This window comes from Carassius carassius, chromosome 4, assembly GCF_963082965.1.
Source record: "Carassius carassius chromosome 4, fCarCar2.1, whole genome shotgun sequence".
In the NCBI taxonomy this organism is placed as follows: Eukaryota; Metazoa; Chordata; class Actinopteri; order Cypriniformes; family Cyprinidae; genus Carassius; species Carassius carassius.
Genome location: NC_081758.1, coordinates 27,509,969 through 27,537,779, shown reverse-complemented (window position 1 = coordinate 27,537,779; position 27,811 = coordinate 27,509,969). Strand labels below are relative to the sequence as shown.

The window sequence follows — 27,811 nt, the reverse complement described above, 5'->3', positions numbered from 1 at the left end:
TTTAATTAACACCGCATTTGGCGGGTTGGCGGGTGTTAATTTAGAACCCTGTTCCTATTTATGATGCACCAAATGTTTTCTATGGGTGAAAGATCTGGACTGCAGGCTGGCCATTTCAGTATCCGGATCCTTCTTCTACGCAGCCATGATGTTGTAATTGATGCAGTATGTGGTCTGGCATTGTCATGTTGGAAAATGCAAGGTCTTCCCTGAAAGAGACGATTGTCTGGATGGGAGCATATGTTGTTCTAGAACTTGGATATACCTTTCAGCAGTGGCGGACTGGGACAGTAAATCAGGCCGGGAATTTGACTCCACTCCAGGCCACCTCTGTTACTGCAGTTACCACCACCCAATTCATGTGTCCACCAGGCTGCTAAACTCTTTGGCTCTTTCAGTTGTTTGAATTGGGTTATACTTAAAAAAAAATCAAAATCCTTAGACTGTGGACGGGCAAAATAATCAAATGAAGTGTCAAGAAGTCTCAAGCCATTCAATGTCTCTATCATCTTTCCCTTAATCCCCCTCTCTCTCACTCTGCACATTGAGTTTCTTTGCCATATGAAATAAGCACTTTCAATAATCTGTATTAATTATGCAGCCATCAATTGTATGTCCCAATGATCACAGTCCTACTACTGATGACCTTATAAATCATAAAAGCACATTTTTTTCTAAGAGTATAGCCAGCATGTTTAGTTTTGCTTAAACTTTACCTGAAGGTTCCTGCTCTGACTCAAAAGCTGAACTGTCCAACCCATCTTGTTCAACAGCAGGATCACTAGCAGCACTAGTGCTACTGTTGCTTCCTTCGTCACCTTCAAAATAAATAAGCATTGTACACTAGGCTACATATTGTAGGAAAATCAAATTTGGAAAATCAATTTCTGGTCAATTTTGGCACTAAAAAATACTGTATCTTCATATGTAAAACATTGTGCTAGTTTGTCATTAAGATGTTCTTTTAGAACATCTATCATTATATATATATATGTATATACAGTACAGACCAAAAGTTTGGACTCACCTTCTCATTCAAAGAGTTTTCTTTATTTTCATGACTATGAAAATTGTAGAGTCACACTGAAGGCATCAAGGGCTATTTGACCAAGAAGGAGAGTGATGGGGTGCTGCGCCAGATGACCTGGCCTCCACAGTAACCGGACCTGAACCCAATCGAATTGAAACAACCCCAATCGTTTAGGGGTGAGCTGGACCGCAGACAGAAGGCCAAAGGGCCAACAAGTGCTAAGCATCTCTCGGGGAACTCCTTCAAGACTGTTGGAAGACCATTTCAGGTGACTACCTCTTGAAGCTCATCAAGAGAATGCCAAGAGTGTGCAAAGCAGTAATCAAAGCAAAAGGTGTCTACTTTGAAGAACCTAGAATATGACATATTTTCAATTGTTTCACACTTTTTTGTTACGTATATAATTCCACATGTGTTAATTCATAGATTTGATGCCTTCAGTGTGAATCTACAATTTTCATAGTCATGAAAATAAAGAATGAGAAGGTGTGTCCAAACTTTTGGTCTGTACTGTATATATATATATATATATATATATATATATATACACTCTAAAAATGGCTGGGTTAAAAATAACCCAATTGGCAACCCAGCACTGGGTAAATATTGGACAGAACACGGGCTGGGTTAAAGTAACCCAGCATGCTGGTTTACACATTTTAACCCAGCACACTGGGTTGTTGAGAAAACCCAAGATATAGTCATTTTTACCATTTGTGTGTTTGCATTTTTGTGGTTCTGGATTATTCTTGCTGGGTTATTCTCATAATTTCACCTATGCTTAACAAAACAATCATGGATTAATAAATAATGACAAATACAGGTTATTTAGACTGTTAAAAAATATTTTTAATGCCACTTGACATTCACAAATGTGTCAAAATTTGTACCAATGACAAACAACATGCAATTTTCTTTTCTTTTTTCAGCAAATGCTAAAATCACAGAAATACAGTTGCAATAAATAAGAAAATTACTTCTGATTGACCTGTGTCTTTAGCTGTTTAACTATTACATTTTGACATATTTAGCTATTTAAATACACAGTGAAATGACATTGAAAATTAATGGTAGTAAAGGTATAGTTCACCCAAAAATTAAAATTCTGTCATTTATTACTCACCCTCATGACGTTACAGACCCGTAAGACCTTTGTTCATCTTCAGAACACAAGTTAAGATATTTTCAATGAAATCCGAGAGCTTTCAGACCAGGGTGAATAATTAATGCCAATTTTCATTTTTGGGTGAACTATTATTGTCAAACACTTAGAAAGCTTTGAAGCAAAGATCTACACCTGAGAGCAGTGTACTCTGCTATAGAGCCTGTCTATGGAAGGACAATTTTCAAAAGGAATTGCAAATTATATTTTCAATTGCGTTTTCCACATGTGACAAATTGTGACAAAATCCAAACACAATTGCAAATCTTGAATTACTGTTTCTGTTTTCACAAATGGACAATGCATGGCAAATTTAAAGTGGAAAAGCAAAGTCCATTTGCAGCTATATTTTGCATGTATTATGAGTAATAAGCCTGTCATATTGAAAAAATACAGCATCTTTACAGTATTAAATAGGAAAATAGTGTGTAATAATGCAAAGGGACAATAGTAAACACTCAGTTTTCAGTTAAAATCAGTTCATCATTGATTCAGTGATGTATCATCCAGCTGTGCAATCAAGTCAACGATATCGCTGTAGATGAAGTGACCCCAACTAAGCAAGCCAGAGGCGACAGCGGCAAGGAACCAAAACTCCATCGGTAACAGAATGGAGAAAAAAACCTTGGGAGAAACCAGGCTCAGTTCGGGGGCCAGTTCTTGCTCTGACCAGACCAAACCAGCAGTTCAATTGCAGGCTGCAGCAAAGTCAGATTGTGCAGAAGAATCATCTGTTTCCTGTGGTCTTGTCCCGGTGGTCCTCTGAGACAAGGTCTTTACAGGGGATCTGTATCTGGGGCTCTAGTTGTCCTGGTCTCCGCTGTCTTTCAGGGCTGTAGAGGTCCCTTCTAGATGCCGATCCACCATCTGGTCTGGATACGTACTGGATCCGGGTGACTGCAGTGACCCTCTGATCTGGATACAGACTGGATCCGGGTGACTATGGTGACCTCAAATTAAGAATGAAACAGGCTAATGTTAGAGTAGATGCAATATAAGAACAAGTACATCGGGTGTTATTAATAACCATGTCTGTTTTTTCACTGTTTCACACATGTATCGCAATTCCTTTTGAAAATTGTCCAAAACAACCCTACCTGTCCATTGATTATGACATATGCCTGAGAGATCTGCTGGCATTTTTAAATAGCCATGACAATTGGATGGGGTTTTGTGGACTCTGATCCAACCTATAAAATAAAGTAAACAAAATACAGATGGTTTTAATAGCAATAATTCAGTATAATTAACTGTGTGAAGTTTATCATGAAATTGAGTTCATCATTCATTATGAGTTAAATTCCCCTAGGTCTACAGAAGCAGAATATGCTATAGTGATTGGCTGAAAGGTGCTTTCAAACGGTGTAATCAATAGAATGTTCCAGTCAGTATAATCACAGTTTTATATTAATATGCTGGCTATATTGAACACACATGAACAGTCACTGGCACACAGATATGTGAGATCACAATGCATAGGCACACAGAAATTTTTGACAAGTCACGCAGCTAACGGGCTACTCTGCAGCTTTGAAATAGTCCATATATAAACACTTATAGGTGTAACGTTACCAAAGTGATTAAGGCAAGTCAAAAACACGATTTGGAAAAATGGATATATGATGTAACTTATTCGCTCATTATAAATTATGTAAATTCTGAACACAAACTTACAAAGTGCAGCTTCAACTATAGCACGAAACAAAATTAAATGTGCGTTTAAGTTACGCGAGGGTTAACGTTCAGACAAACAATTATGTAAGGAAAATGTATAATAAACATGAACTTACCGTTAGACGTCTCAATAAGACTGCACTCGACGAGTTTGTCTCTCACAAATGTAGCTATCCATGTGCTCTTCTGACAAGAAAAAAACGACATTTTGAATTATGACTTACCAAAAAAAAAAAAACGTTATTTACGTATGTAAAAAGACTTTATAAACCACACTGCGTGCGTGTGCACAGTTTATTAATAGACGTGTTTTTGCCATGATTTTGCATTATTCTGTCATCGCCGCGGCTGAAAACTAGCAGATGAAACACTGCTTACATTTATATTTTATTCTGTGATAATTTTGTGGTAGCAGGTAGCCGTTAGATCCACCCCTGGTGGTTGTACAGTAAGTAATTATCATTGCACATATTCAAACACCGAATCCAGCAGTGTCCGCCATAATATCGATGTAAAGTGCGCATCATGGATTATTGTTCTTGCTAAAGTTTTTCTCGAAACAGATCAGTAGTTTAGTTTAAATATTAATTATTGTGCACCTATAGCACCCCTCTCTGCCATTAAAACATCACAGGAAGATTCTGTTTATTGTTAATGAAATTATGTAATTAATTTGTTTGTAAAATTAGGCTATGTAATTTCAGTGTTTATCTGCTTTAAAGCGAGTGGAATATTTGATGTAAAATTGTATATCGACATGAAAACAGAGTTTAAAACCGTTGGTCGATGCATGGTCTAGAATGTCCGTACAAGTTTATTTTTTTATAAATCACGATATGTCCGTGGAAAACTGCGTACGAATATTTCTATGCCCATTTTGTGCGTACGCAACGTTTATAAATGAGACCCCTGAACAGTCCCCAGGGCTTGCATGTACCGCCTTATATTGGATTTGTTCTGCCAGCCAAGCAGAAGTTAAACATAGGATAACTCATGTATAATATGGCATGAATGTGTGTCAAAGGAATTGGTCAGGTGAAGCACTTGGCGCTGACAATCATTCTGAAGATGGAAAAGACTAGCTACTGCATATGTCATTTTTCTTCCGGAACATAAATACTGTAGGCCTACTTGTGTTTCATTGTTTGTCTGTGAAGTTTAGATATATATGAAAGTTTAGATACATTTATATATATGATACTTGGCAATTTATTAGTTTTGTTGACATTCAACACTACCTAAAAAGATGCATGGAATGTCAACAGATGTATTATGATACACCAGTGAGACTGAAAACATGACTGGCTTAATCACACATGGATTAGTTCTTATTTAATGTTAAATGTCAAGGAGACATATGTAGAACTGCTTGGCTTTGTCATCACTATGCTTATATGCCATCTTTACTGGATAATGTGTTTTTTTTCTGACTTTAAGTATTTGTAACAAGAAAAGGTTTTGGAAGTATATTGTCTTACTATTTATTATTTTGTGATGTTTTTAAGTATGATAATATGTTGTTGACAGCGTTATGTAACTTATAGTGTCAAACGTTGGTCTGTGTATTTATTTATTTATTTATTTTAAGTTACAGAAAATGTTGGAGAACTAACATTCAAATGACAGAAATATAACCACCGCTGTAGTTCATCACATTAACTACTGTATGTTCCGCTAACATTTGACAACCATAATGTACAAATAAGCATATCTAATAGCAGATGTATTGTTTAATCATTGTAAATCATTTTCAAAACCGCTTTGTGAAATGTTTTGCTTAAAATATGCGCAATTTTTTTTTTTAAATACCACTTTTATTTGTTATATAATGGAAAATACATCAAATTTGACTTAAGTATTGAGAATCTCTCATGTGATATATTAGATATTAACAATATTGTCACATCACCTCATCATACATCCCCCTGAAACATGTGACTTTTTTTAATGGCCTCATTCACTCAGGAACTGACATCAACACTAGCATAACATTTGCCTGATTTCTTATAGCAGGGCAAATGAATGTAGCGCTGAGCCCTGCACATTCTCAGCATGCATAGCTTTTAGTAGTTTAGGGCTGTAGGAAGTGAGTAAGAGAGACAGAAACTTACTTAACCAAATTAAAAGGTAACTTTACTTTGCAAATGCTATAAAGGAAAACTGTATTATTTACGTCCAATGAAGACTATCAGGGAAAATCCCCATACAATGTTATTAAAACTGACAGAAACAATCTTTGGCAAGAACAACATTAATTCAGGGTCATTTATATGCTACAGTCCAGGGAGTAATATTCTACAGATAACGTTAAGAGTCAATGCCATGCCAACTATTGATAAGCATTTTTTTAATCTTCTGAACAAATGTAAGATGAATACTATAAGTGAAACTTCATGCACACACACCTAAAAAACACCAACTAGATTACCCTATATGCAAATAACAGATATGTTCACATATTTATATTGTGCATGTAACACTGAATTGTGAAAGTTGACAAACAAATCTTTTTTTTGTGCCATAAATCTTCATTCACTCATTACACTTGCTCATACCGCAGACGGTGGAGAGTTGCCCCTGCAGAGCTCCCTGGCATTATCACTATTTCAACACCCTCTTTCCTCCTGAATATCTTAACACTTGTCATGTAATTGGAGACTCCCTGGGCCATATTTCTGGCATGTCCACCATGTGTGCACTCAGTAAGTTAAATGATGGTGCCAAGTGCCGGTATGCCCTGGTGTTATATGGTGTATATCTACAATTCCAGCACTTAATTTAATCTGCCATGTACTAACAGCAATCATCATATGAATTTTAATAGGCTCAACCTCTGTTAAATACAACTGATGATGCATTAAGTCATAACTGACTCATTAAATAGAGAAATCCTTACTGTCAGGTTACTAATTACTTCACTTTAACACACTGTCATTTGATTGTGTAAATACCTCAATAACTACTTGTAGGAATGACCGAGATAAAGCTGTTTTGTGCCCTAATCAATTATATTATATATATATAATATTCTTGATTATCTTTCAGCAAAACAGATCTTTGAGTAAAAAGGATACATCATCTGGCCAACTTATAACTAAATCAAGGTAACAGAAAAAGTGAAAATACAGAGCATGTCAACACACTGCTGTTTTTACCAAGCCTAGTGTAACTGAGACATGTCATTTGATGACTGCTCCCGAGTAATGTGATGAAAGCTGTGGAACACATACAAAAATAGTCAAGGTAAAACTGTGGAGGTAAGGAGAATCCTAGACCCCAGCTTCAGACGTCACGTCCACGGACCGTTGGATCTAGGTGAAACCTGCCTCAATACATCTAAACATCCCAAGAATGAAACCAAAGAAGGAAGGCTTTGGGTTTCATTACTGACTGCGTCAGGACCTGCCTCACAAGCAGTGCGGTAGTGTGAAGTTATTCAAGTTAAAAGCACTGAGAATCTGGTGTCAGCTCTACAGCTTTAGATACCAGCACCATCTAGAGGATGTGGCCTGAAGCGCTACTCAGCTGCATGATCAGATTTACAGATTTAGTTATTTACTTACCTATTTATTGATTTTCCCTGACAATTTCAGTTCAAAGTCTCTTGTTAATTATTTTTACATAACTTTATTTTATATATTATTTCCACCATTCTCAAAACAGATGTATTAAAATAGCCTTTTAAGATCAAAAGGATTGTCCTGGCATTTGACACAAGCTTGAGTATGAAACCATTTTTTTTCTTTCTTTCTTTCTAGCCCCGAGAAAGAGTTTACTGTAAAATCCAATCCCTCTTAAGTACTAACTAGTTACATTTAGGAGTGATTATCTTATACAGAGTTCTTATACAGCACAAATTGTGTATTTCATAATGGTATTTAAACCAAAGTAACAGCAGAACTCATCAATTTAGCGTATTACTATCTTTAGTCATGTTTGGTAATAATTCATTACAAGATAAATATTTTCACGCAAAGCCAGTATTTATAAACTTTTCTAATGTTAGCTATCAAAAGCAAAAGGTTAACACATTCATTACTTTCAACATAAACATTAAATCAGATGGGCCATGCCTAACCCTTAACTAGAACTGTAAGTTACTTGTTACCAGTTAGGCACAGCTCATCTGATTTTGCAGGTAACTGTTTGTCCATCATGTGAATAGGGATGATAATCTCTCCAGGGAGACTGATATTAGAGCCAGGTAATGGGGCCTCAACTGAGAGTATACCATCTGGAGACAGCATGGAGTTGATCTGTTTCAGGTCTAAGTCAGCTGGAAGCCTAAAGAATTGCACAATAGAAATTAAACCAGCCATGAGTCATGATAGAATAACACTGTACATTCTGTACAGCTGTAATACAAGATTTTAAAATGTAACCCTTTTTTAAATACGTAAGAAGTTACTATGAGAACACAAACTGAAAATAAAAAAGCAAACCAAAGACTCCCTTACTTGTATTTTCTTGTAAAGCTTCTTGAGATCAACCTGTGATTTTCCTGCCTTTCCTCGTGATTACCTGTGAAAGAAAACAGATACTGAAGAACATGTCATTGAAGTCTCTACGAAATGTGATCTGCAGTATGTGATGTAATTGCATACACTGGTTACATTTACATAAATACACAGTGAATTAGAAATTCTTCACACAGAATAAAGCCAGGCATATGAAGTTCATCATACCTTTTATCTCCAAATATCCCTCCTTGGTTTTGATGTTTATCTCCCCTGGAGAAAACGGACTGACATCAAGACAGACTTTCCAGTTTCGCTGTCCTTTCATTTTTTCACACACAGATTCAGAAACCCGTCCTTCTGATCCAATATATGATTTAGGTGGAATCTCCATGCACAAAGAGCTGAAGAGAGGTAAACGCATAGATCCTGGCCAGGTTGAAATCCCCAGTCTTTTCCTTGCCGATTCTATCCAACTAACCTCATCTGGTTCGAGGAAACAGGGGAGATCGGTGTTTTGGTTGAAAAGGTTTTGTGTCTTTTCCTGAAGAGGGTCCCAGCAACCATTTCTTTGAAACAAAGGACGGGGCATCTTTAAACACAATTTCAACACTGAAAGACACTTGGGAGCTTTTGGAAATTTTCAATGCCCGATGCTGATACAACAACAGTTTATCTGATTCTTGTGAAATGCTACAGAAAGCTGCTGCTCACTTCTTTTATACGGTTCTTTTCTATTAAACCTTTATCCCAAATTATCCAGTCCCAAACGTCAACAAAGACTATTTGTAAATCTTTCAGCCCTGTGTTCCAATCTGACAAACACAGAATGATGCCATCCTCTCTGTATTAATAGAACTGAAGGGGTAATGGCAAATTCTTGGCACATGACAATGGGCACACTGGCAATAGGGTCACTGCATTAATGGCCTCTGTAGTCTGGTCACATCTTGGAGCTCTTTCTTTCACTATAGTTTCCAACTTTGTTGTACAACAGTATGTACTTTCAGCCTTTATCTCAGCTCTAGAGAATTCCTCAGTCTTGTAAACATTGTAGCCGGATAAACTAAGATTCATTGCATGGCACTAACAATTGCTATGATTTTACTGATGTTTTGAGATCAGGTGACCAAGAAATACACACATCACAAAGCCAAATATTTATTCACTCTCTTTAATGACAAATTAGGATTAAGCATTTTTACTTCATCATAACTGCTCGGGATACTTGCATACAGAAAAATCATGTATACAAACATGATCATTATCTTTCATTTCCTCTCCTTCTCTATTACACTCTCTAGAAGAACCCTACTTCAACTGTGCAACTTATTTCATGAGTGACTTGGGATTGAAATGGGTTAAGGTGAATGGGCTGGAGAAGGGCTGATCTGTGATCAGTTAGAAAGGCACAGAAAGGGGTTACAGCAGATATATAGAGGGAATGTGAACAGCGAAGCACAGAATACAAGCAAAGGTTTTTTTGGGCACATCTCTTTCCCCATGTAGTAGAATGCTGATTGCAACTCTACAGTGCTTGTGTGGTCCTCTGGCTCAGTAGCACTGGATCAGTGGGAGTGTACTGAAATAAGTATATGAACAGGTCATGTATTTATTTTAACACATACCGCAAGTCATTTTTCCTTCAGACTTATTCAATATATAAAATAACCAATCATTTAAAGTAGTATTTAAGAGTGTCTTTATAGTTTCTTACCAACAGTGCTAAAGTTTCTCAGGCAAAAGGATTTCCACTAAACGGGTCTCCAAAAGCATCTGCAAGGGCAGCAGTCTGAGTGGCTGGAGTGCTCTGTGATAGAAAACCAACAGGGCAACTAAATACATTCAATAAATTCAAAAAGATCAACAAATGTGCAATCCCCAAAACACTGTACAAACAGAAAAACAGGGTTACACAAAACTGCCTTTACAACACTAAAAGCTTTTAGAATTCAAAATCTATTTAAATGTACATACTGTATTCATGGGTGGTGCTCCAAAAGGGTTACTTCCAAAAGTGTCATCAAAAAGGTTTGAGCCTGCTGTGGGAGTTGGGTTTGAGGATGCAGGGGCTGGATTAGGAGTGAAGGCAGCACCCAAAAGTCCTGTGGCTGGGGCCAGGGTCGGGATCAGACCTGCTCCCTGAGGTACAGGGAATGGAGGAGGGGATTGCTGAGGAGCAAGTTTGGAGGTCCCTGGATAAGACGAGGAACTGTAATTATCAAACCATCCAAAATTGCATTGCTCGGTTACTTAAGTTACATCTGTTTATTAAGTGTATACCATTTGAGTTAACTGAGATTTGGTTTATGTCAAAGTCATCATGATCTGCCACCTCCTGAGCCAAGCCAACCTTGCTAGAAAAGTACTGGTCAAATGAGCCATTGGTGCTAGGACCAGTTCCTTGTTCTGCTTTCTGGGGCTTAGCCATCTGGAAATTTTTAAACATATCTTTTCCAGTCTTCTTCTCCTTCTCCCCTAGGGGGTCCAAAGCTGTAAAGGAGCTTTTGACCACTGGGGGATCTTCTTTCACCGGAGGACGGGGTGGAGGTCGAGGAGGAACCACTGCACTCTGCTGCATACCCATCACTGAATTAGGAGGCATCATGGGAGCAAATTGGTTTTGTTGGAAAGGGCTGGTAACAGGACCAGATGTGGGCCAGGCCCCACCAGGTGCTGCAATTCCTGGATGGCCCCAGGCTTGAGTGACAGATGGTGGACAAAAAGGGGAAGCTCCTTGCTGCCCCCATGCAGGAGCAGGCAGTCCTCCAAAAGCAGATGGTTGAGAAAAAGGGCTTGGTTGTCCTAGAACAGTTACTTGAGGAACACCGCCTTGAGGAGGAAACATTGTGGGAGTCTGACTCCATAGAGATGGAGCTGTCCCAGGAGTTTGTGCAACCGATGTGGGACCCAGAGACAATGACCCTACAGAACACAATTACATGAATTACAAACAACAAGTTAAATCATGTTCACAATGTTTGAAATTACATGCAGTAATGTTCCTCTGAAATTGGATAGTCAAACAACCCAGAGTGCACTAGGGGAGGAAATTAAAGGGAAAAAAAAAAGTGATCTTACAATTTTACATGTGCATCGTTTATTTAAATTGATAACATTTACTGAAATTAAGTTGTTTTCATTCTGCTTTTAGAAATCATGAAAATTACAATATGAAAGCAGTTTATTTAGTTTTAAAAACACTGTCTTCACAATATAAAATATAATTGTATTCGCATATTTTCCTTACAAAGTAGAAATGGGTCTTTATAAAGAACGAGAGAGAGAGAGAGAGAGAGAGATCCGCCAGTTCAGTTTCATAAGTGTACCAAAAGCATGCATTATACCAAAAGCATTGACAGTGGAGGATGGTGTGGTGTTAAAAAGATCTGCTGGAATGGATGAGGTCTGATTTAAGGGCTGAGACTCCTTCTGGGCTGGTGGAGCAAAAAGTTCAGCTCCAAACAAGTCATTTCCAGGTGACTGTGGGGGCAAAATGTTTTGTTTAAAATCATTATAGTGCTATGCTGCGGTTTAAAATTAGTATTACAGTGCCAAACAAGATACAGCATACATTTCAAGAAGATATAAGGTACTAATGTTGTCACCAAGAAAAAGCCAAATTTTATAACGAAGGTTGTCATGGGAAAACAAATCCGTATGTTGTATGGATTAGTTCATCTCCAGAATGAAACTTTTTCATCATCTACTCACCCTCCACTCGTTACAAACCTGTACGAGTTTTACTTTTTCTATTATGGAATTCAATGGTGCTCAATTGTTCAAATACCAAACATTTTTCAGAATATCTTCATTTGTGTTCAACAGAAGAAACTCATGGTCTGGAACAAGAGGGTGAGTAAATTATAAATTTTCATTATGGAAGTGTGCTAATGCTTTAAGTCTGATATACATGTAGATGCTTGGTTGAACATACTTACCCTGCACATTTAAACGGAGGCACAAGGAAACAAAAAAAAAATTTTTTTTACTGGCATTCTGAAGTTGGATTTTCTATTAACAGCATTTCTATTGACTTACATGCAGTAAGTCACAGTATTGCTTTCAGTGACTGCCATGACATTGTTGTTTACATCCATAATTTAATCATGTTAAAACAAGTTGGACATTTTATTTTAGTATTGATGCATAAAAGGTACTACTATTTAGTGAAAAAGGACCACAGGCAGTTAGCATAAAATTTAGTAGCATTCTTAATGAGCAAAAAGTATATTATCAATTTTTAAGACACTGACAAGACAAAGACAAAAATGCCATGCACCTCAACACAAGATAATGTGTAATGTTTTAATTCAATATTTCCAACGTGCAAAAAAAAACAAAAAAAAAAAAAAACATAAATCCAACTATCAGTGATCTATAAAGACAAACTAGAAGGACGGTTTCTAAAAATAATTAAACCACCCATGCAAGCTTTCTCAAACCTTTCTAAAAAGGGAGAACATCCTTACATTAAAGTAAAAATGTATTCTGTATTTTAAATAATTTTATATAAAATTGCAGCCATTTATGCCAAACAGTCCTTTTAGTCTCTCTCAGCATTTGGATGTGCCGGTTTCACATATAATCCGTCTGCAGTGCGCATGCAGTCCGTGTGCGTTACGTATGCACAGTCATTGTGCTTTCACACAGGACGCGTTTGCAGTCCGCTACTGATGCGCAGCTGTTTAAGCCACAAAACACAACATTTGTCCATTATTTTGATATCAAATCATGTATAAATAAAAATCAAAATTCAAAAAGCTTTTTCTGCATTGTGATCCTCTTTCATCACAATACAGTAACAATCTTTCATAGACATTTAAATTCAAATGCATTTGACTGCTAGGTTTTTCTAATAAGTTGCTGAAATAAGCTGAAACCCATTTAAACACAACATTAGCCTACTTTTCTTGTTAGTATATCACAAACATGTTTTTCTGCCTCTGTATGCATATATAATGTTGCCTTGTTTCTCTAAAGTTGCTCTTTTTCATGTTTTAAATCTAGCCAAACCCCATGTGTTGCGTGGGCTTTAATTAGTATACATTTATTGTGAAATGACTGCATTTCCATGTCAATCCATGTTCATTTTTACCGCGAACAATGCGCTGTCACTTTAATTCAGCGCATGCAGCACAGCAAAAATAGACTCGCTGCACTGCTGCAGACGCACTGCTCCTGGAACGCACTGACGGACCGCGACCGCGTGCGGTGTGAACGCTGGAATCCGCCAACATGGGTGCTTAAAAAAAATACGCAACGCCTACGCACCGCAGACGGAGTACTATGTGTGAAACGGGCGTGAGAACTCTGACGTTTCTCTTGTCAAATGTTCACCTTCTCTCTCCTCCGCATGCATCCAGACTTTGAGCTTTGAGGTGGGGGGCAAAGGACTATCAAGCCTCCGTTTTGAGCAGAATTTGGCAAGATGGTTTGAAACAACTCCACTGATTTACTCGATCCATTACATAAGAGAGGAGTTTGGAGGACAGGAGGACCTGACTTGTATAACCCATGTAAGATTGGTGGGTTGTTCATTGAGGTTCTCAAAAAAGGATTCTGGCTAAAGGGGCAATTGTTTTCATCATTTAGATTGTTTAAAAGAAGCTGGTTTACTTTGCTTTCATGTGACAACTGGGTATTGAACAGTCCATTAAACAGCTGACTGTTTGAAGAGGAATCTTCACTCAGGCTTTGATGCAGATCTGGCCCATTCAAGAGGAAACTAGAAAGATCAGACTTGCTACTGGAAGAAAACATGGAATCTAACTGATCATTCAAGTGAGAAAAGGGATCAGAACTAAGAGTTGGGAAAAGATCTGATATGGATGAAACCGGTTTGTCATCTGGTGCATTGGAGAGAGGGGATGGGTATGAGATGAAAGGATTTCCTTGATTGTCAATCACAAAAGCAAAGTCAAGGAGCAGAACACTGTCAGGCTGGTTTAAAAGAAAAAAAAGATGTGATTAGAGGTAGATTCTGTGACAAATACTGAAAGAAAATAGTAAGACTGTTATAAAATGATCTTTGTGATTTTAAAATCATATAGCATTAATGACATGAACATTTCCATAGGAAGGGTATCAAACACCATTAATAGGATGTAATTGAAGAGATCTCCATTTTCTTGGGTTTGAGTGCCATCTACTGGCCAACAGGATTTTCCCAAAAGCATTATTGGTAGCCAGGAAATATTTTCTTTGGTCATGAAAAGGAGCCAATCCAAATGCCTGAGATACTTAAGAGATATAAGGGCTGATAGATGCATTTGGTAAGTACTAATGAAAGATAGTAGTAAAGCATTCAGTATGTTAACAAAAAAAAAAAACACTGACTAACACTGTAGATATTTGTAAAATAAATATTCTATAAACTGCTGAAACTACATCAACAGTAGATCCTTTGCAAAAATGTATACTTTAGGGCCATTACCGTCGGAGAGTGTATGTCAGGTGGAGTGGACATATCACCAAACAGGTCCATCTGCTCTACAGTCTGAGGATAACACAAAACGTCCTCTAGGTTTTTTTCTGAGGAATTCAAGTTGAACTGCTCAATAACACAATTTTGTAAGAAGTTGTAAGCACGCACTTTTACAGCATTTTCTTTACCATCCAAGGAGAGTAAAGCATCACCACCATTCTGATGACGGAACATCAAGACAAACAAATGAAGGATCACATCAAAATAATTAACTGAAATATCACCCAAAATGTTTATACCCACCTCGATCACAGCGCCATTCCCTTCACCCTGCAAAGTAGTAAAGGTTTCAGTCAATAAAATGCATCTAACCTAATAGGAAAAACAGTTTAGTTAAATGCTTATGAAAACTACGTTTTCCTTCATAATTTTTTTTTTTTAAGGCATTCAATGTTTGTAAGCTGCTTGAACAAAAAGTAAATGACGCGAGTACACAAGACAGCTTAGCTTACCAACAGACAAATATCTAAACAAGCCTAGACAAATCTACTTGCGTGAAATATAGCACCAAATTCATTACTCAATTTCAGACACATTTACTTAAAGCATACTACAATCCAAATAACATTTTTTGTTAAGTATTAGAAAAATATGCATCACCTGTGCAGCCTCCTGCTCTTTCTTCTTCAAATTCAAGATCAGCTGAAACAGATCCTTCAAATCAGTGACCAGAGCCTCAGCCTGTAGAAGAGGAGAGTAAATGCATTCTCGATTTACACACTGGATTACATACCATTCCATTCACATTTACAACTCTAAGCATTTTCAGCTGTGTGCAATGTTTGCTAGTGGCACTAAACAGAAGGGCAAAAGAATGACAATCCTGCATTGTCTTTTTCATTCAGTCAGTTCTACCCCAAACCATACATTAACAGATATTTGTTTAAATGCACTTAAACATATGTCATACTGTGCCCAGATTTGTTATCTATCCTAGGATTTAGTATTTTGTGTCGAATGAAAGAAACTCTGACCTGCTGAGCGGTCTTAATAGCAAAAAACTGGTGCTGCCCCTCTGCTCCACAAACATATCCAAACGCCCGGTTATCAGTGACATCGCGAGCAATGAATGAGATCTTATTCACCACATGTTCATGCGCAATCACCTTTGAGACAGAGCAAGATGACACAGAGCATGCTGTAAAACCAATACAGAATTTTATGACAAAGAAGCAGCCAGCTCTCAAATGACAGAAGTATATACACAAAACTACTCACCCCAGTTTTCTCATCAACAATTTTGATTCCTGTTAGAGAGATGTTCACCCATATTCTTTGCTTGTGCTTGCCTTGAGAACGAGAAGCTATTGCCATGCCCTGTACACAAACAAGAACTGAGCACTTTATAATAATATCTGTACCATTAACAGAATCAACAACATCAACATCATCAGCTGTGGCCTAATGGTTAGAGAGTCGGACTTGTAACCCGAAGGTTGCAGGTTCGGGTCTCAGTGCTGGCAGGAGTTGTAGGTGAGGAGAGTGAATGAACTGCGCTCTCTTCTTGTACCCATGACTGAAGTGCCCTTGAGCAAGGGACTGAACCCCCAATTGCTCCCCGGGCGCTGGAGCAGATAGCTGCCCACTGCTCCGGGTGTGTGTTCACTTCTCACTGCGGTGTGTGTGCACTTGGATGGGTTAAATGCAGAGCACCAATTCCGAGAATTGGTTACCATACTTATCAAATGTCACAACTTCATCTTTATCAACATCTCTTCACCCCATATCTCCCCATATGTGACCCTGGTCAGCCTGGTCTTAAGTCGCTGGGGTATATTTGTAGCAATAGCCAAAAATGCACTGTATGGGTCAAAGTTATAGATTTTTCTTTCATGACAAAAAATCATTAGGATATTAAGTAAAGATCATGTACCATGAAGATATTTTGTAAATCACACCCTGTAACTACATTAAAACAAAATTTTTGATCCTTAATATGCATTGCCAAGAACTTCATTTGGAGAAATTTAAAGGGCGATTTTCTTAATATTGTGATTTTTTTTTTTTTTTTACACCCCCAGATTCCAGATTTTTGAATAGTTGTATATCAGCCAAATATTGTCCTATCCTAAGATATTTATTCAGCTTTCAGATGATGTATAAATGAAAATTGACACTTATGACTTGTTTTCTTGGTCCACTGTCACATATAAAAAACACAGAAATGAAGACAACCATCTTGGATCTGCACCTTTAGTTTCATCATGGAATCCTGACACATTTTATCCCCTCTGGCTTCTGGGACATCATCTACACCAATGAGCTTGGCTTTATATCTCACTCCATCACCCTGAAACCTGGCCAGCAGGAACTCATCCGTCCTCTCCGGGACTGTAGAGGAAGAGAACAAACGCATTATTTACAATTTAGTAAATAAGTAAACAAACAAACAAAAACGTTTACACATTTGCTGTAGGTAGCATCAACCTTGTTTAAAAATAGATTAAAAATAGGAGGCCAGAGTGTACTTTTTCTCCTTTCCCTCCAGAATGAAGTTCTGGTGACTGGTGTGGTGGGTGTTGTGGCTGATGCTGGTTCAGTAGTTGTTGCTGGTTCTGCTGGTACCACAGTGACGGGCTCAGCATCAGGTGGCTGTGACATGGTGGGTGCTTCGTCACAGGAGAATGAAAGCAAAAGATGGGACAAAACCCAACTGAGAGGCAAAAGAAACTAGTGGACACAGGTAGGATATTCAGCAAGCACACATTCTCAGCACTGCGCCTGGAAAGAGAGCGAGAGAAAAAAAAAACAATAGACAAAAGAAGCTGATAGTTGAGAGAGGTGAAATCTGACTATAGTGTCTCTCTTATTCATGACATGCAGTCAAAGAAACAAGCATTTACATACAAGCTTATAATCAGTTTATCAGATCCATGCAATTATCTACAAGTACAAAGCAGTCAGTTGTTCAAATTCACATCATTCGTTACATACACATCAAGAAATGTAAAGCTCTACAGACTATTTTAACTTGGCTCACAGATTCTGTTAGTGACAGAAAGGCAGAGGAAAGAAAGAGAGGAAATGGTGTCAGTAGAAAAAAAAACACTTCCTGCTTAGTAGGCAAAACAAAAAGTGCCAAATAAGTTTTCCCATTCCTGAAATACAGGATTTATAGAAAAATTACATTGCAACCCTATAAAGATTTTCCCCTCAAAGTAATCCCTACTTTCATTTTAATTCACCAATTCCAAACAATCAATAAATCATAAAGCACCATTCAATCAATAAAATCAATCAAAATGTAAAAGATTTAGAAAAAAGGGAGAAAAAATAAATAAATAACAGTATGCAATGTTGACTAATTTCAGAGATCAAGGGAAAGGCTGTTCATCTCAACCAAAGGATTCACAGTCACATAAGATGCCCCAACAGATAGATAAACTTCAGTTAAATTACAACAGTGTCTTATTCAGTGAAGGAAAGATCATTCAGCAAAGATAAAATAGAATATAAATGGTCTGAAAGACATACCATGAGCAGCCAATAGTGTTTAGCGGTGTATTTCTCAGCAGAAAGTGGATAGACAGAGCAAGAGAGCTAACGTAGGCAGATCAAAGGTTGAGCAATTAAAACCTGTTAATCCTTTTCCAGCAGCTCATCAGCCCTAAAAACACAATTCCTATCCCATGATTCTCAAGACTGCCCAAATGCTCTTCTTTCAGTGCTTGTCTTTGGGCAGAATCTCAAATAAATTTGAGAAGAAAATCTGATTTGCTCCGATTATCTATTATCTATGAGTTTACATAATCGTAATGCAGCAGGAACCAAAAGCAGAGACAAGACAATGACAAAATAAATCTGAAATGGTTTTAAAATTAACTAAGTTCTATTAGGTTATATATGACCATGAGATAGATAGATAGATAGATAGATAGATAGATAGATAGATAGATAGATAGATAGGATTAGAATCCAAGAGTAATATAAATAATAAAATTGATGAATTATAACTCCGCTGCTAGAAGAGTAACATTTTATGACACTCAGCAGCTGACAGACAGAAGATTCTTGTGCAAGACACATAATCATGAGTTTTTCTGCTTTACAAGCACTCAAGCATATCTGCATCCTGTCTCACAAAAGCACACAATAAAATGGTGATAAACATTCACACAATCATAAAAACTTTTTTTGCTGTGAAATGCAAAAATAAGTTACTTTTAAACATGGGTTATGAGGGGCATTATATTCATACACCGACAAATAAATCAAGAAATCTCATGACTATCTACACATTAACCCAGATGAGCCAGGTAAGACACACAAGCTAAGATGATGATGGCACAATGCATTGCTGAATTCTAACTTTATAATTTAGAACCAAGACCATACGAATCCTCTGAATGTTCTGAAAACACTTCAGAGATCCAGATGTCGGAGATTGGGATCTTCCGTTTAAAACTGAACAACTTTCAGAGCAGCAACACAATGGCTCATTTATGCTCATATGTGGACTCGTCTCATAGCCCTGGCTGTTCAGTAACTTCAGTGAACCCAAGTCACAACAGTTAAGTTTAATTAAAACAGAGGATTCAGCAACAGCAGTATTACAAACATGCAGGTTACACATTAGCCATGCACAAAATACATCACTAATAGATGATTAGCACGGAATAAAAATAAATAAATAAAACATAAGTACACTTTAGTATAACATGACATTATGTAAAGCTGACTTTTCACTGGTTTTGACATTCAGCAGACGCTTTTTTTTACCACTTGATGCTGAAATTTACGGTACACCAACTTTATAGTCTACTTTTGTTTTCAAATAATTGAAATGTAGACAATAACTGCGTAGCCAATTCGGTATCTAAAAAAAAACACTTGATAAAATTGTTTTAGTCTCTCTTAACGTTAGTTTAAAGGCTGTATTAGGCTACTCCCGTGAAGTGATTAAAATCCATAAATAAGACCAAATATAAAGAGTTCATAGTCATTTGATTTTTAAATGTAATTTCATTTTTCACGTTTCCGCGTTTCTTTACTTATGCTACCATTCATAACTTTTACTTGCCTCACTAACAGGTAAGACAACAACAACTAAAAAAAACACCACAGGTAACACGAGGATGAATGAGCCATGGTATCCGTCACTTACCGCAATCGTGTGTTCTTGAGCTCCACACCTGAAACGCTGATAACAAACTCGGAATGGTGCAGACTGAGCGTCGTGGACAGTTTGGTCGAGTGAAACCTCCAAACAGGCGATCCTCAGCCTCCCCAAACTGATCCCGCTACCGAGCGCCTCCAACAGGTACCGCGCACCTAAACTCGACCTTTATAACATCTCCGGCACCTATGCAAATACTAGTGATTGGTCAACACTGAATTGAAGATCACAAATTATTTTAGCAAAAAAGCTCAACTTGATAATATTGCATCAATATATTATGGACATATTTTTCATAAGGAAATTTCTCCTGAAAGATTTGTTAAAATAAACGGGCGTTGCCATAAATATATTATATTTATTTTCCTACTTTCCATTTTTATCACAGAAGTCCGAAAATAGTATTTTATTAGCTTATAGAAACTATTAAATATATGTCAGTTAGCACTGCATTATGATGTCTTGAAAAACACACAAAAATCATTTGATTTCATTTGAATAAAATCATTTGAATAAGCAATTGAGCATGACTTGTCTTCACCTTTTTTATTTAGTGATTCTGGATGTTGTCTATATTAGGGATTTCCTGGCAGGCATGTCATAATTGTTTCTGTAAGTCTGTTTGGTACCTTTTGTGTAAGAGCGGACTCCGGCTTCGAGTATGAATGCAAGAGAGTGTTTAGCGCTGCATAATGTTCACACATTCAAACATAATATCTTTTCTCTTTAAAGTGGAACCTAGATTTATTTATACTAGTACCTGAAAACGAAAAAGTGCTGGGGACGAATTAACGTTTTATTAAACGTCCACCGCGTAGGCTATATTCTACGCCCATGAAAATGAGATTTCACATACATTAATTTACACAGCCTATGCAATGTGCAGATTTCCTTTTCATGAAACCCTAGAACATTCTGAAAGCCAGAAAAGAAATTCAGCTCATCCTTCCTTCCTCACAACACTTTCTCTGCTGTCACTGCTGACATATAAGAGAAGGAATGGAGAAACGTAATTATAGAAACAAAACTACACAAACATATCTTTAAATATTATTATTTTCTTAATTATTATTTTTAATTGTTTTCTATAGGCATGTTTAAAAGCTACTTATATCCTAATTGAGCTATGGCCTAATACCAGGCCATATCTCTTACAGGCTATTTGCATATGAAGTTCAAGTATTTTTGTTTTGACCATATAAAGTCTTAATCTAAAATGATCATTCTGATACTTCATTTATAATAATAATGCATTTTATTTATAGAGTTTTTTCTAGGGTTCCTTAAAGATTCTTAAAGCACAGGACTGAATTATAATATGATTTAAAAAAAAAGTTTTACTGTAGTTTTTTGAGGTTGCAGATACAGCCAACATAAGTCTCCCATAGTGCCCCAAAAACAGGAAAAGAGGAGAGGATTGCAGTTCATGCCTCTCCACCTTCCTGAGTGAGCTGAGGGGAAGTATCTGAAATATTAAAAAGAGGTGTTTTCAGCACATAACTGTAGTGTCCAGAACAGGAAGTGTAATAAAGTGTACAAATTTCCCATACAGAAAGGACCGCTTCACCATTAAGGGTTTAGCTGCTTTAGTAATGATATGCATTCTTTATCAGGTTAATGGAAGAGCATATCGGACCATATGTATGTGGGCACAAATCCACAAAATTCGGAGTGCATGGCTACAGGCTACACTGTTAGATTTGGAAACTGTTTAGTCATGCATTAGAATGGAGTTGGAATCATAATTTATTATTATGCGGATCATTATTTATCTTTCTACAAAGCAAGGGTCAAGACAAGAAGTGCGGAAATAAATGATCCTTGATCAATCGACTGCAAAACGAACACCTGGTCCCAGTGCACATCCTGCGACCTGTTCACCAATAATGATGGTACTGCAATTTCTGTGCTCCTCTGTCACTCTGTCTATTTCAACACCTCTCTTGTCATCTGTCTCACACTTGTGAATGTATAATGTCTTTCAAACTGGCATGTGAAGTCCTTCTGACTTAATAATAATGCATCAAGTCACAAACAATTAGTCGATAATAAATAAATGTGAAGCATTCATATGTGTCTGTGTAACACAGCATCGAGGTATTGAGGTCTTTGGGCAGTTTAAAGGCTCTTGGTGCATACACCCAATTGGAGGGAGGAAACCCTGTAAACCTCTACCAAATGCCAGATGCACCTGCCTGCAAGAGCTCTCAATGGCAGTGCGCTTAAGGTTAGTATTTTTTGTCTTTGCAAAGGTGGCTAAAAAAATAGGCAAAATTGAGGTGCATATATGTGCATACAGGAAATATAGGTCTCCTGTATTGCTTCTTCATATCCACATATAAGCCTTATACATACAAGATATGTCTTCTATATAGTTAATGGCAGGATCTGGTCATTTTGTAGCTCATATCTCATTTTTGACTGTCATACATGATGCCTAGCTCATATTTTCTATTATCAAGGCAAAAACTAAGAATTAACGAAAACAATTATGCAAGAAATTATGTATGTGCCAACATGTGAAATTGGTATCACATGTAATTGGCATGTTATGGAATTTAACTATGGCAATATATTAACATGATATACAGAGCCGGACAGTAATGGAGTACATTTACTTGAGTACAGTACAGTACAGTACATTTTTGGGGAGTACTCATGACTTCACTCAAGTACATTTGAGAGGAAAATATTGTACTCTTTACTCCGCTACATTTCTATCCATAACCGTAAGTACCCGTTAATTCTTCGGCCTTACCCCAATCCGATCTTTTTTTCCCTCGTCTAAAGAAATATCGGCGTCCACACGAAACAGATGTAGTATACATGCCAGACCAGCATGTGGCGCTGTAATTCTGCCACAGAGATACACTTAAAACGGAGAAGAAGACATGGATTTGCAGATAAACCTTGCGCGTGGTACACAAACAAACATGGAACAATACATTTATTAATCCTTGTTAATGTTAGCGTTCAGTGTTTGTTCATGTTTTTGTTGCTGTTACGTGATGTAGTGGTGTTTGACTAGGGACGAGACGTGGGCTGATGGCGTCATATTTTGAATAAATAAATAATGTACATTTCTACATTTTGGACTTTTATTTATGTTGCCTAGCAGCTATGGATTTTAATTTTACTATTATAGGTGAACATATATGTACCTATATAGGTATATGTATGCACATATATATGTGTACATATATGTGTAAATATATGCGTACATATATGTACATATATGTGTGTATATATATATATATATGTAAATATGCATATATTTACCTATATAGTATATGTACATATATATGTGTGCATATATGTACATATAATATAGGAAAAGCCAATTTTATATATGTCGCATATATTAAAAACCTATATCAAAACCTATATTGAAACATATATGTTTATGTAGGTTTTTTCCATGTGGGTGACGTTAGTTACCCTTTGTTACCGCCTTTACTGACGTAGAAACAACATGACAACAGTGTTGTGGACAAAAGCGGAAGTAAACCATGAACCCATCAACAACATTATCCTTTTTCCTGATGCTCAGCCGAGGCGGAACAATCTCAAAAGAGCCATGGATGACTATGTGGCCGAGTAAAGCTTAGGCTAAGTGCCAGCTGTGGCCCGTGCCACAATAGTGTTAATGTGATCCAGATAGACGGGAGTTTAAGGGTGCTTTCACACCTGCCTCATTTAGTTCGGTTGAATCGTACCAGAGTTCGTTTTCCCCTTTGGTGCGGTTCGATTGGGCAGGTGTGAAAGCAGCAATCGCACGGGTGCGCACCAAAAGCGAACCAAACAAGCGTACCGAGACCAGCTTGAAGAGGTGGTCTCTGTACGCTTTCAAACTTTAGCATGGCAGCTCGTGGACAAACTTGGAGTAGTGAGGAGGTGCGGAGCCTCATAGAAATTTTGTCAAATGCGCATGTCAGAGTTAAGAAGAATTAATGCACGCCTCCGCTTGAAGTTACGAGCGATTCCCGCTCGCCGTTTGCAGCGCATTAGAACGTTGTTTTCAAGCCGCATCCGCGCTTCATTATAGAAATGTATTTTTTTGCATATTGTGGTGTATACAAACAATGTAATAGATTATGACCAAGGACGAAACCAGCCCGCGCAGTCATGTTGTCGTGTAACTTAGTTGTGTTGTCCCCGTGTTGTTTGCTGGCTTTTCCTCTTATGTTGGAATTTTCCCGCACGTAAATTCTGACCAATCGAAAAGCAGTTTAGGAAATACGTCATGGCCAATGAGTGATGTAGATGTTGTCATGTGACTGCATTTTGGTTCGTTTCAACTGGTACGGACCAAAGCAATCAGTGTGGTGTGAAAAGGAACCAAAAAAGCTGAAAAATGCTACAATGTATAATTGTTTGCCCTTGGTTCGGACCAAATGAATCGAACTAGAGATGTGAAAGCACCCTAAATTTATGTGCTCACCAGGGACTGAGGGTCTCGTGTGTCAGATCATTGAGATGGAACTGGTGAAAGATGTGTGTTTCTATGTGAACCGACCTGTAAAACTTACATAGCATTCATTTCTGTTGGTTTGAGTTGAGAAGTCTCTCTCTCTCTCTCTCTCTGTTCATTCATTTCTATTTATGTACTTCGAACAACTGGGCTGCTGGTCTTCCTGGTCGCTTTGCTCCAGGGGGTGTCGCAGATGCAATGCTCGCGGTGTACCAGAAGGAGTCTGCGGAGGAGACTGAGCTAGTGCTAGTGGTAATACCAATGCACAAATAATCATGGAATATTACAAAAAGCTATGTACAAAATAAGACATACATGACAATTGCCTATTTCCCTTTCATAGGTCACTTCGATGCTGCGGTGACGTCACCACGTATGGGAACACCTTCGGTGTGACGAATGTCTGAAGCCCTATACCATCCCGCCAATCTTATTGGCCAAATAGCGCGTGGCACCGCCCAGCATGCGTAAGCATATATATACCTGGTGCCGCGCGCCATTTACCTCAGATTTCATTCCTTCAGTACGAAGCGAATCTTCTGTGCCCTATTATCTCGCGTTCTCAGCGATCATCTACGAGCAGTATACTCCTCTCCGCGGACGCGATGAGTCAACGAAAGGTAGGAGCCGTATGATGGGTTATCACGAGGAGGCACTTATGAGAGGTTCGTTGCAGCCTCTCTACAGGTTCTCTCCTTGATAGCCTATGGCTACAGTAAAATATGCATACACTTCCCCTGTGCACTAACGCCATTAGGAAGTATCCGCGCTCTGGAGTGTATTTCTTAAGTCGCCTCGCGTCTAACCCCCACCGTTTCGCTTCTGCGGTCGCCGAGGCCCCGCACGAGGTGTTGGTTAGGGGCGATATGTGCGGCTTGAATATGAATACAGTGATGCACTGGAGTTCCATGTGCTCGCTCTCCCCCACTCGAGCGCGTTAATCAACAGTTTTGCTCTTCAAATGGTGGATTACGGCTCACACAGCCGCCGCGTTTTCGCTAGCGGCTTGGCCCGATGTTATCTTGTTGGATTGAATCCTGCCGTGGATACGCTTCAGGATTATATACAACGAAACGCAGCGAGTTTGACGCACACGCTTTTCTTCATGTTAATATGCCAGGGACTATGCCCTTCACTGAGAGCGCTGTTAGACTGCTAATGCACATCTACCCTCTCACTGCAGTCCCCATACTCTAACTTTGACTGTCTCGCAGCAAGGGCACCTCGAGCGTCATTGAACTGAGCTATCATTCGCGCGCCCCCTCAGACACTCTGCACAATCCAGTCTTCAGAGTTTGAGGGACGGCGCGGAGGCTGGCAAAGATGGCCAGCGTATGACGGTTCACACAGCCGCCGCGTTCTCGCTAGCGCGTGGCCCGATGTTTATCTTGTTGGATTAAATCCTGCCGTGGATACGCTTCAGGATTATACACAACGAAACGCAGCGAATGTGACGCATGCGTTTTTCCTTCATGTTTGCTTAGGACTGTGCCCGCCTCCAGAGAGCGCTGTTGGACTGCTAATGCACATCTAAGCCTCTCACTGCAGTTTCCACACTCTAACATTTGACTGTCTCACAGCAAAGGCTCCTCGAGCGTCATTTAACTGAGCTATCATTCGCGCGCCCCCTCAGACACTCTGCACAATCCAGTCTTCAGAGTTTGAGGGACGGCGCGGAGGCTGGCAAAGATGGCCAGTGTATGACGGCTCGCACAGCTGCCGCGTTCTCGCTAGCGGCGTGGCCCGATGTTCATCTTGTTGGATTAAATCCTGCCGTGGATACGCTTCAGGATTATACACAACGAAACGCAGCGAGTTTGATGCATGCGTTTCCTTCATGTTCTCTAACATTGACTGTCTCGCAGCAAAGGCACCTCGAGCGTCATTGAACGGAGCTATCATTCGCGCGCCCCCTCAGACACTCTGCACAATCCAGCCTTCAGAGTTTGAGGGACGGCGCGGAGGCTGGCAAAGATGGCCAGTGTATGACGGCTCGCACAGCTGCCGCGTTCTCGCTAGCAGCGTGGCCCAATGTTTATCTTGTTGGATTAAATCCTGCCGTGGATACGCTTCAGGATTATACACAACGAAACGCAGCGAGTTTGATGCATGCGTTTTCCTTCATGTTCTCTAACATTGACTGTCTCGCAGCAAAGGCACCTCGAGCGTCATTGAACTGAGCTCTCATTCGCGTGCCCCCTCAGACACTCTGCACAATCCAGCCTTCAGAGTTTGAGGGACGGCGCGGAGGCTGGCAAAGATGGCCAGTGTATGACGGCTCACACAGCTGCCGCGTTCTCGCTAGCAGCGTGGCCCAATGTTTATCTTGTTGGATTAAATCCTGCCGTGGATACGCTTCAGGATTATACACAACGAAACGCAGCGAGTTTGACGCATGCGTTTTCCTTAATGCTTGCCAGGGACTGTGCCCTCCAACAGAGAGTGCTGTTGGATTGCTATGCACATCTAACCCTCTCACTGCAGTCCCCACATTCTACATTGTTTGCCTCGCAGCAAACGGTGCTTCGAGCAGCATTGGATTGAGCTGTAATGCCAAACGTTCCCTCAGACACTCTGCGCAATCCAGCTTTCAGAATTCGAGGGGCGATTCAAGGGTCCTGCACAGACGACCCATTTATGACGGCTCGCACAGCCGCCGTTTTTCGCTAGCGGCAAAGCCCGATGTTCAATCTGTTGGCCTAATTCCTGCCGTGGACACGTTTCAGGATTATACACAACGAGACGCAACGGCTCTTATACATACACTTCCCCTGTGCACGAACGCCACGAGCTTTTCGTGCCCGGATATTTTAACATGTATGACAGCGTTGCAGGAAGCGGAAATTTTGAGACCGCTAGTCTCGGCCGTGTGTGAACGCTTGCCCGACATTTCTCTATGGGTGTTACGCACGATTTGTCATGGATACACCATTCAGTTTCAATAAGGCCCGCCTCCTTTCCGCAGAATTCTTTCCACGGTGGCGAAGCCGATGGAAATAGCGGTGCTGCGACAGGAGATGTCAACTCTGCTGAGCAAAGGGGCTATAGAGGAAGTACACCCCTCTCAGATGGAGGCGGGGTTTTTTACAGCCGTCATTTTGTGGTAAAAAAAAAAAAAAAAAAAAACACTGACGGATTACGACCCATTCTGGGTTTACACCATCTGAATCTTGCACTCAGGAAGTTCCTCAGATTCGCTTTAGAGAGCAAAGCGTATCAGTATTTCTCAAAATGCATGGATGGATCTCTGGCCCCGTTGCGGCACCAGGGCGTTCGTGTTTGAACTATTTTAGGCGATTAGCTGGTGTTTAGCGCAATCGTAGACTCAAGCACACTCTCATGGGGATCTTGTGCTGAATCATTTAACAGCCTGGGCTTACGTATGGAATGTTTCACCCCGTTGTCTCCGCATCG

The 27,811-nt window shown here is 39.1% G+C and overlaps 2 protein-coding genes across 4 annotated transcripts; both read right to left on the bottom strand.

The window, feature by feature from the left end:
• Window positions 1-7,589: 7,589 nt before the first annotated feature.
• On the bottom strand, window positions 7,590-9,103 carry LOC132139653 (heat shock protein beta-1-like). 2 transcript variants are annotated; one of them, XM_059548168.1, is made up of 4 exons: window positions 8,738-9,103; window positions 8,552-8,704; window positions 8,324-8,387; window positions 7,590-8,150 (listed from the first exon to the last, which is right to left on the bottom strand). In XM_059548168.1, the coding sequence occupies exons 1-4, from the start codon at window positions 8,913-8,915 to the stop codon at window positions 7,964-7,966; spliced, it is 582 nt and encodes a 193-aa protein (XP_059404151.1). In that variant the 5' UTR covers window positions 8,916-9,103; the 3' UTR covers window positions 7,590-7,963. The 2 variants fall into 2 exon arrangements, with proteins under 2 accessions (XP_059404151.1, XP_059404150.1); XM_059548167.1 differs by having other exon boundaries at window positions 8,552-9,102.
• Window positions 9,104-9,485: 382 nt separating this feature from the next.
• LOC132139651 (disabled homolog 2-like) lies at window positions 9,486-20,079 on the bottom strand. 2 transcript variants are annotated; one of them, XM_059548165.1, is made up of 15 exons: window positions 19,915-20,079; window positions 17,279-17,531; window positions 17,002-17,141; window positions 16,029-16,127; window positions 15,785-15,916; window positions 15,411-15,491; window positions 15,054-15,080; window positions 14,919-14,969; window positions 14,760-14,822; window positions 13,664-14,266; window positions 11,671-11,806; window positions 10,607-11,248; window positions 10,301-10,518; window positions 10,041-10,133; window positions 9,486-9,905 (listed from the first exon to the last, which is right to left on the bottom strand). In XM_059548165.1, exons 2-14 carry the CDS (start codon window positions 17,409-17,411, stop codon window positions 10,059-10,061), a joined length of 2,400 nt encoding a protein of 799 aa, XP_059404148.1. In that variant the 5' UTR covers window positions 17,412-17,531; window positions 19,915-20,079; the 3' UTR covers window positions 9,486-9,905; window positions 10,041-10,058. The 2 variants fall into 2 exon arrangements, with proteins under 2 accessions (XP_059404148.1, XP_059404149.1); XM_059548166.1 differs by lacking the exon at window positions 13,664-14,266.
• Between the last annotated feature and the right edge of the window lie 7,732 nt (window positions 20,080-27,811).

Coding starts and splice junctions, on each gene's coding strand:
- LOC132139653 (XM_059548167.1), bottom strand. CDS start 8,915: ATGCCCCGTCCTTTGTTTCAAAGAAATGGTTGCTGGGACCCTCTTCAG. Junction 8,388..8,551: donor GGGATATTTGGAGATAAAAG/GTATGATGAACT, acceptor TTTCTTTCACAG/GTAATCACGAGGAAAGGCAG. Junction 8,151..8,323: donor AGCTTTACAAGAAAATACAA/GTAAGGGAGTCT, acceptor GCAATTCTTTAG/GCTTCCAGCTGACTTAGACC.
- LOC132139651 (XM_059548165.1), bottom strand. CDS start 17,411: ATGTCACAGCCACCTGATGCTGAGCCCGTCACTGTGGTACCAGCAGAA. Junction 15,081..15,410: donor AAGAGCAGGAGGCTGCACAG/GTGATGCATATT, acceptor ACTACTTTGCAG/GGTGAAGGGAATGGCGCTGT. Junction 10,519..10,606: donor AATCTCAGTTAACTCAAATG/GTATACACTTAA, acceptor CGTCTTATCCAG/GGACCTCCAAACTTGCTCCT.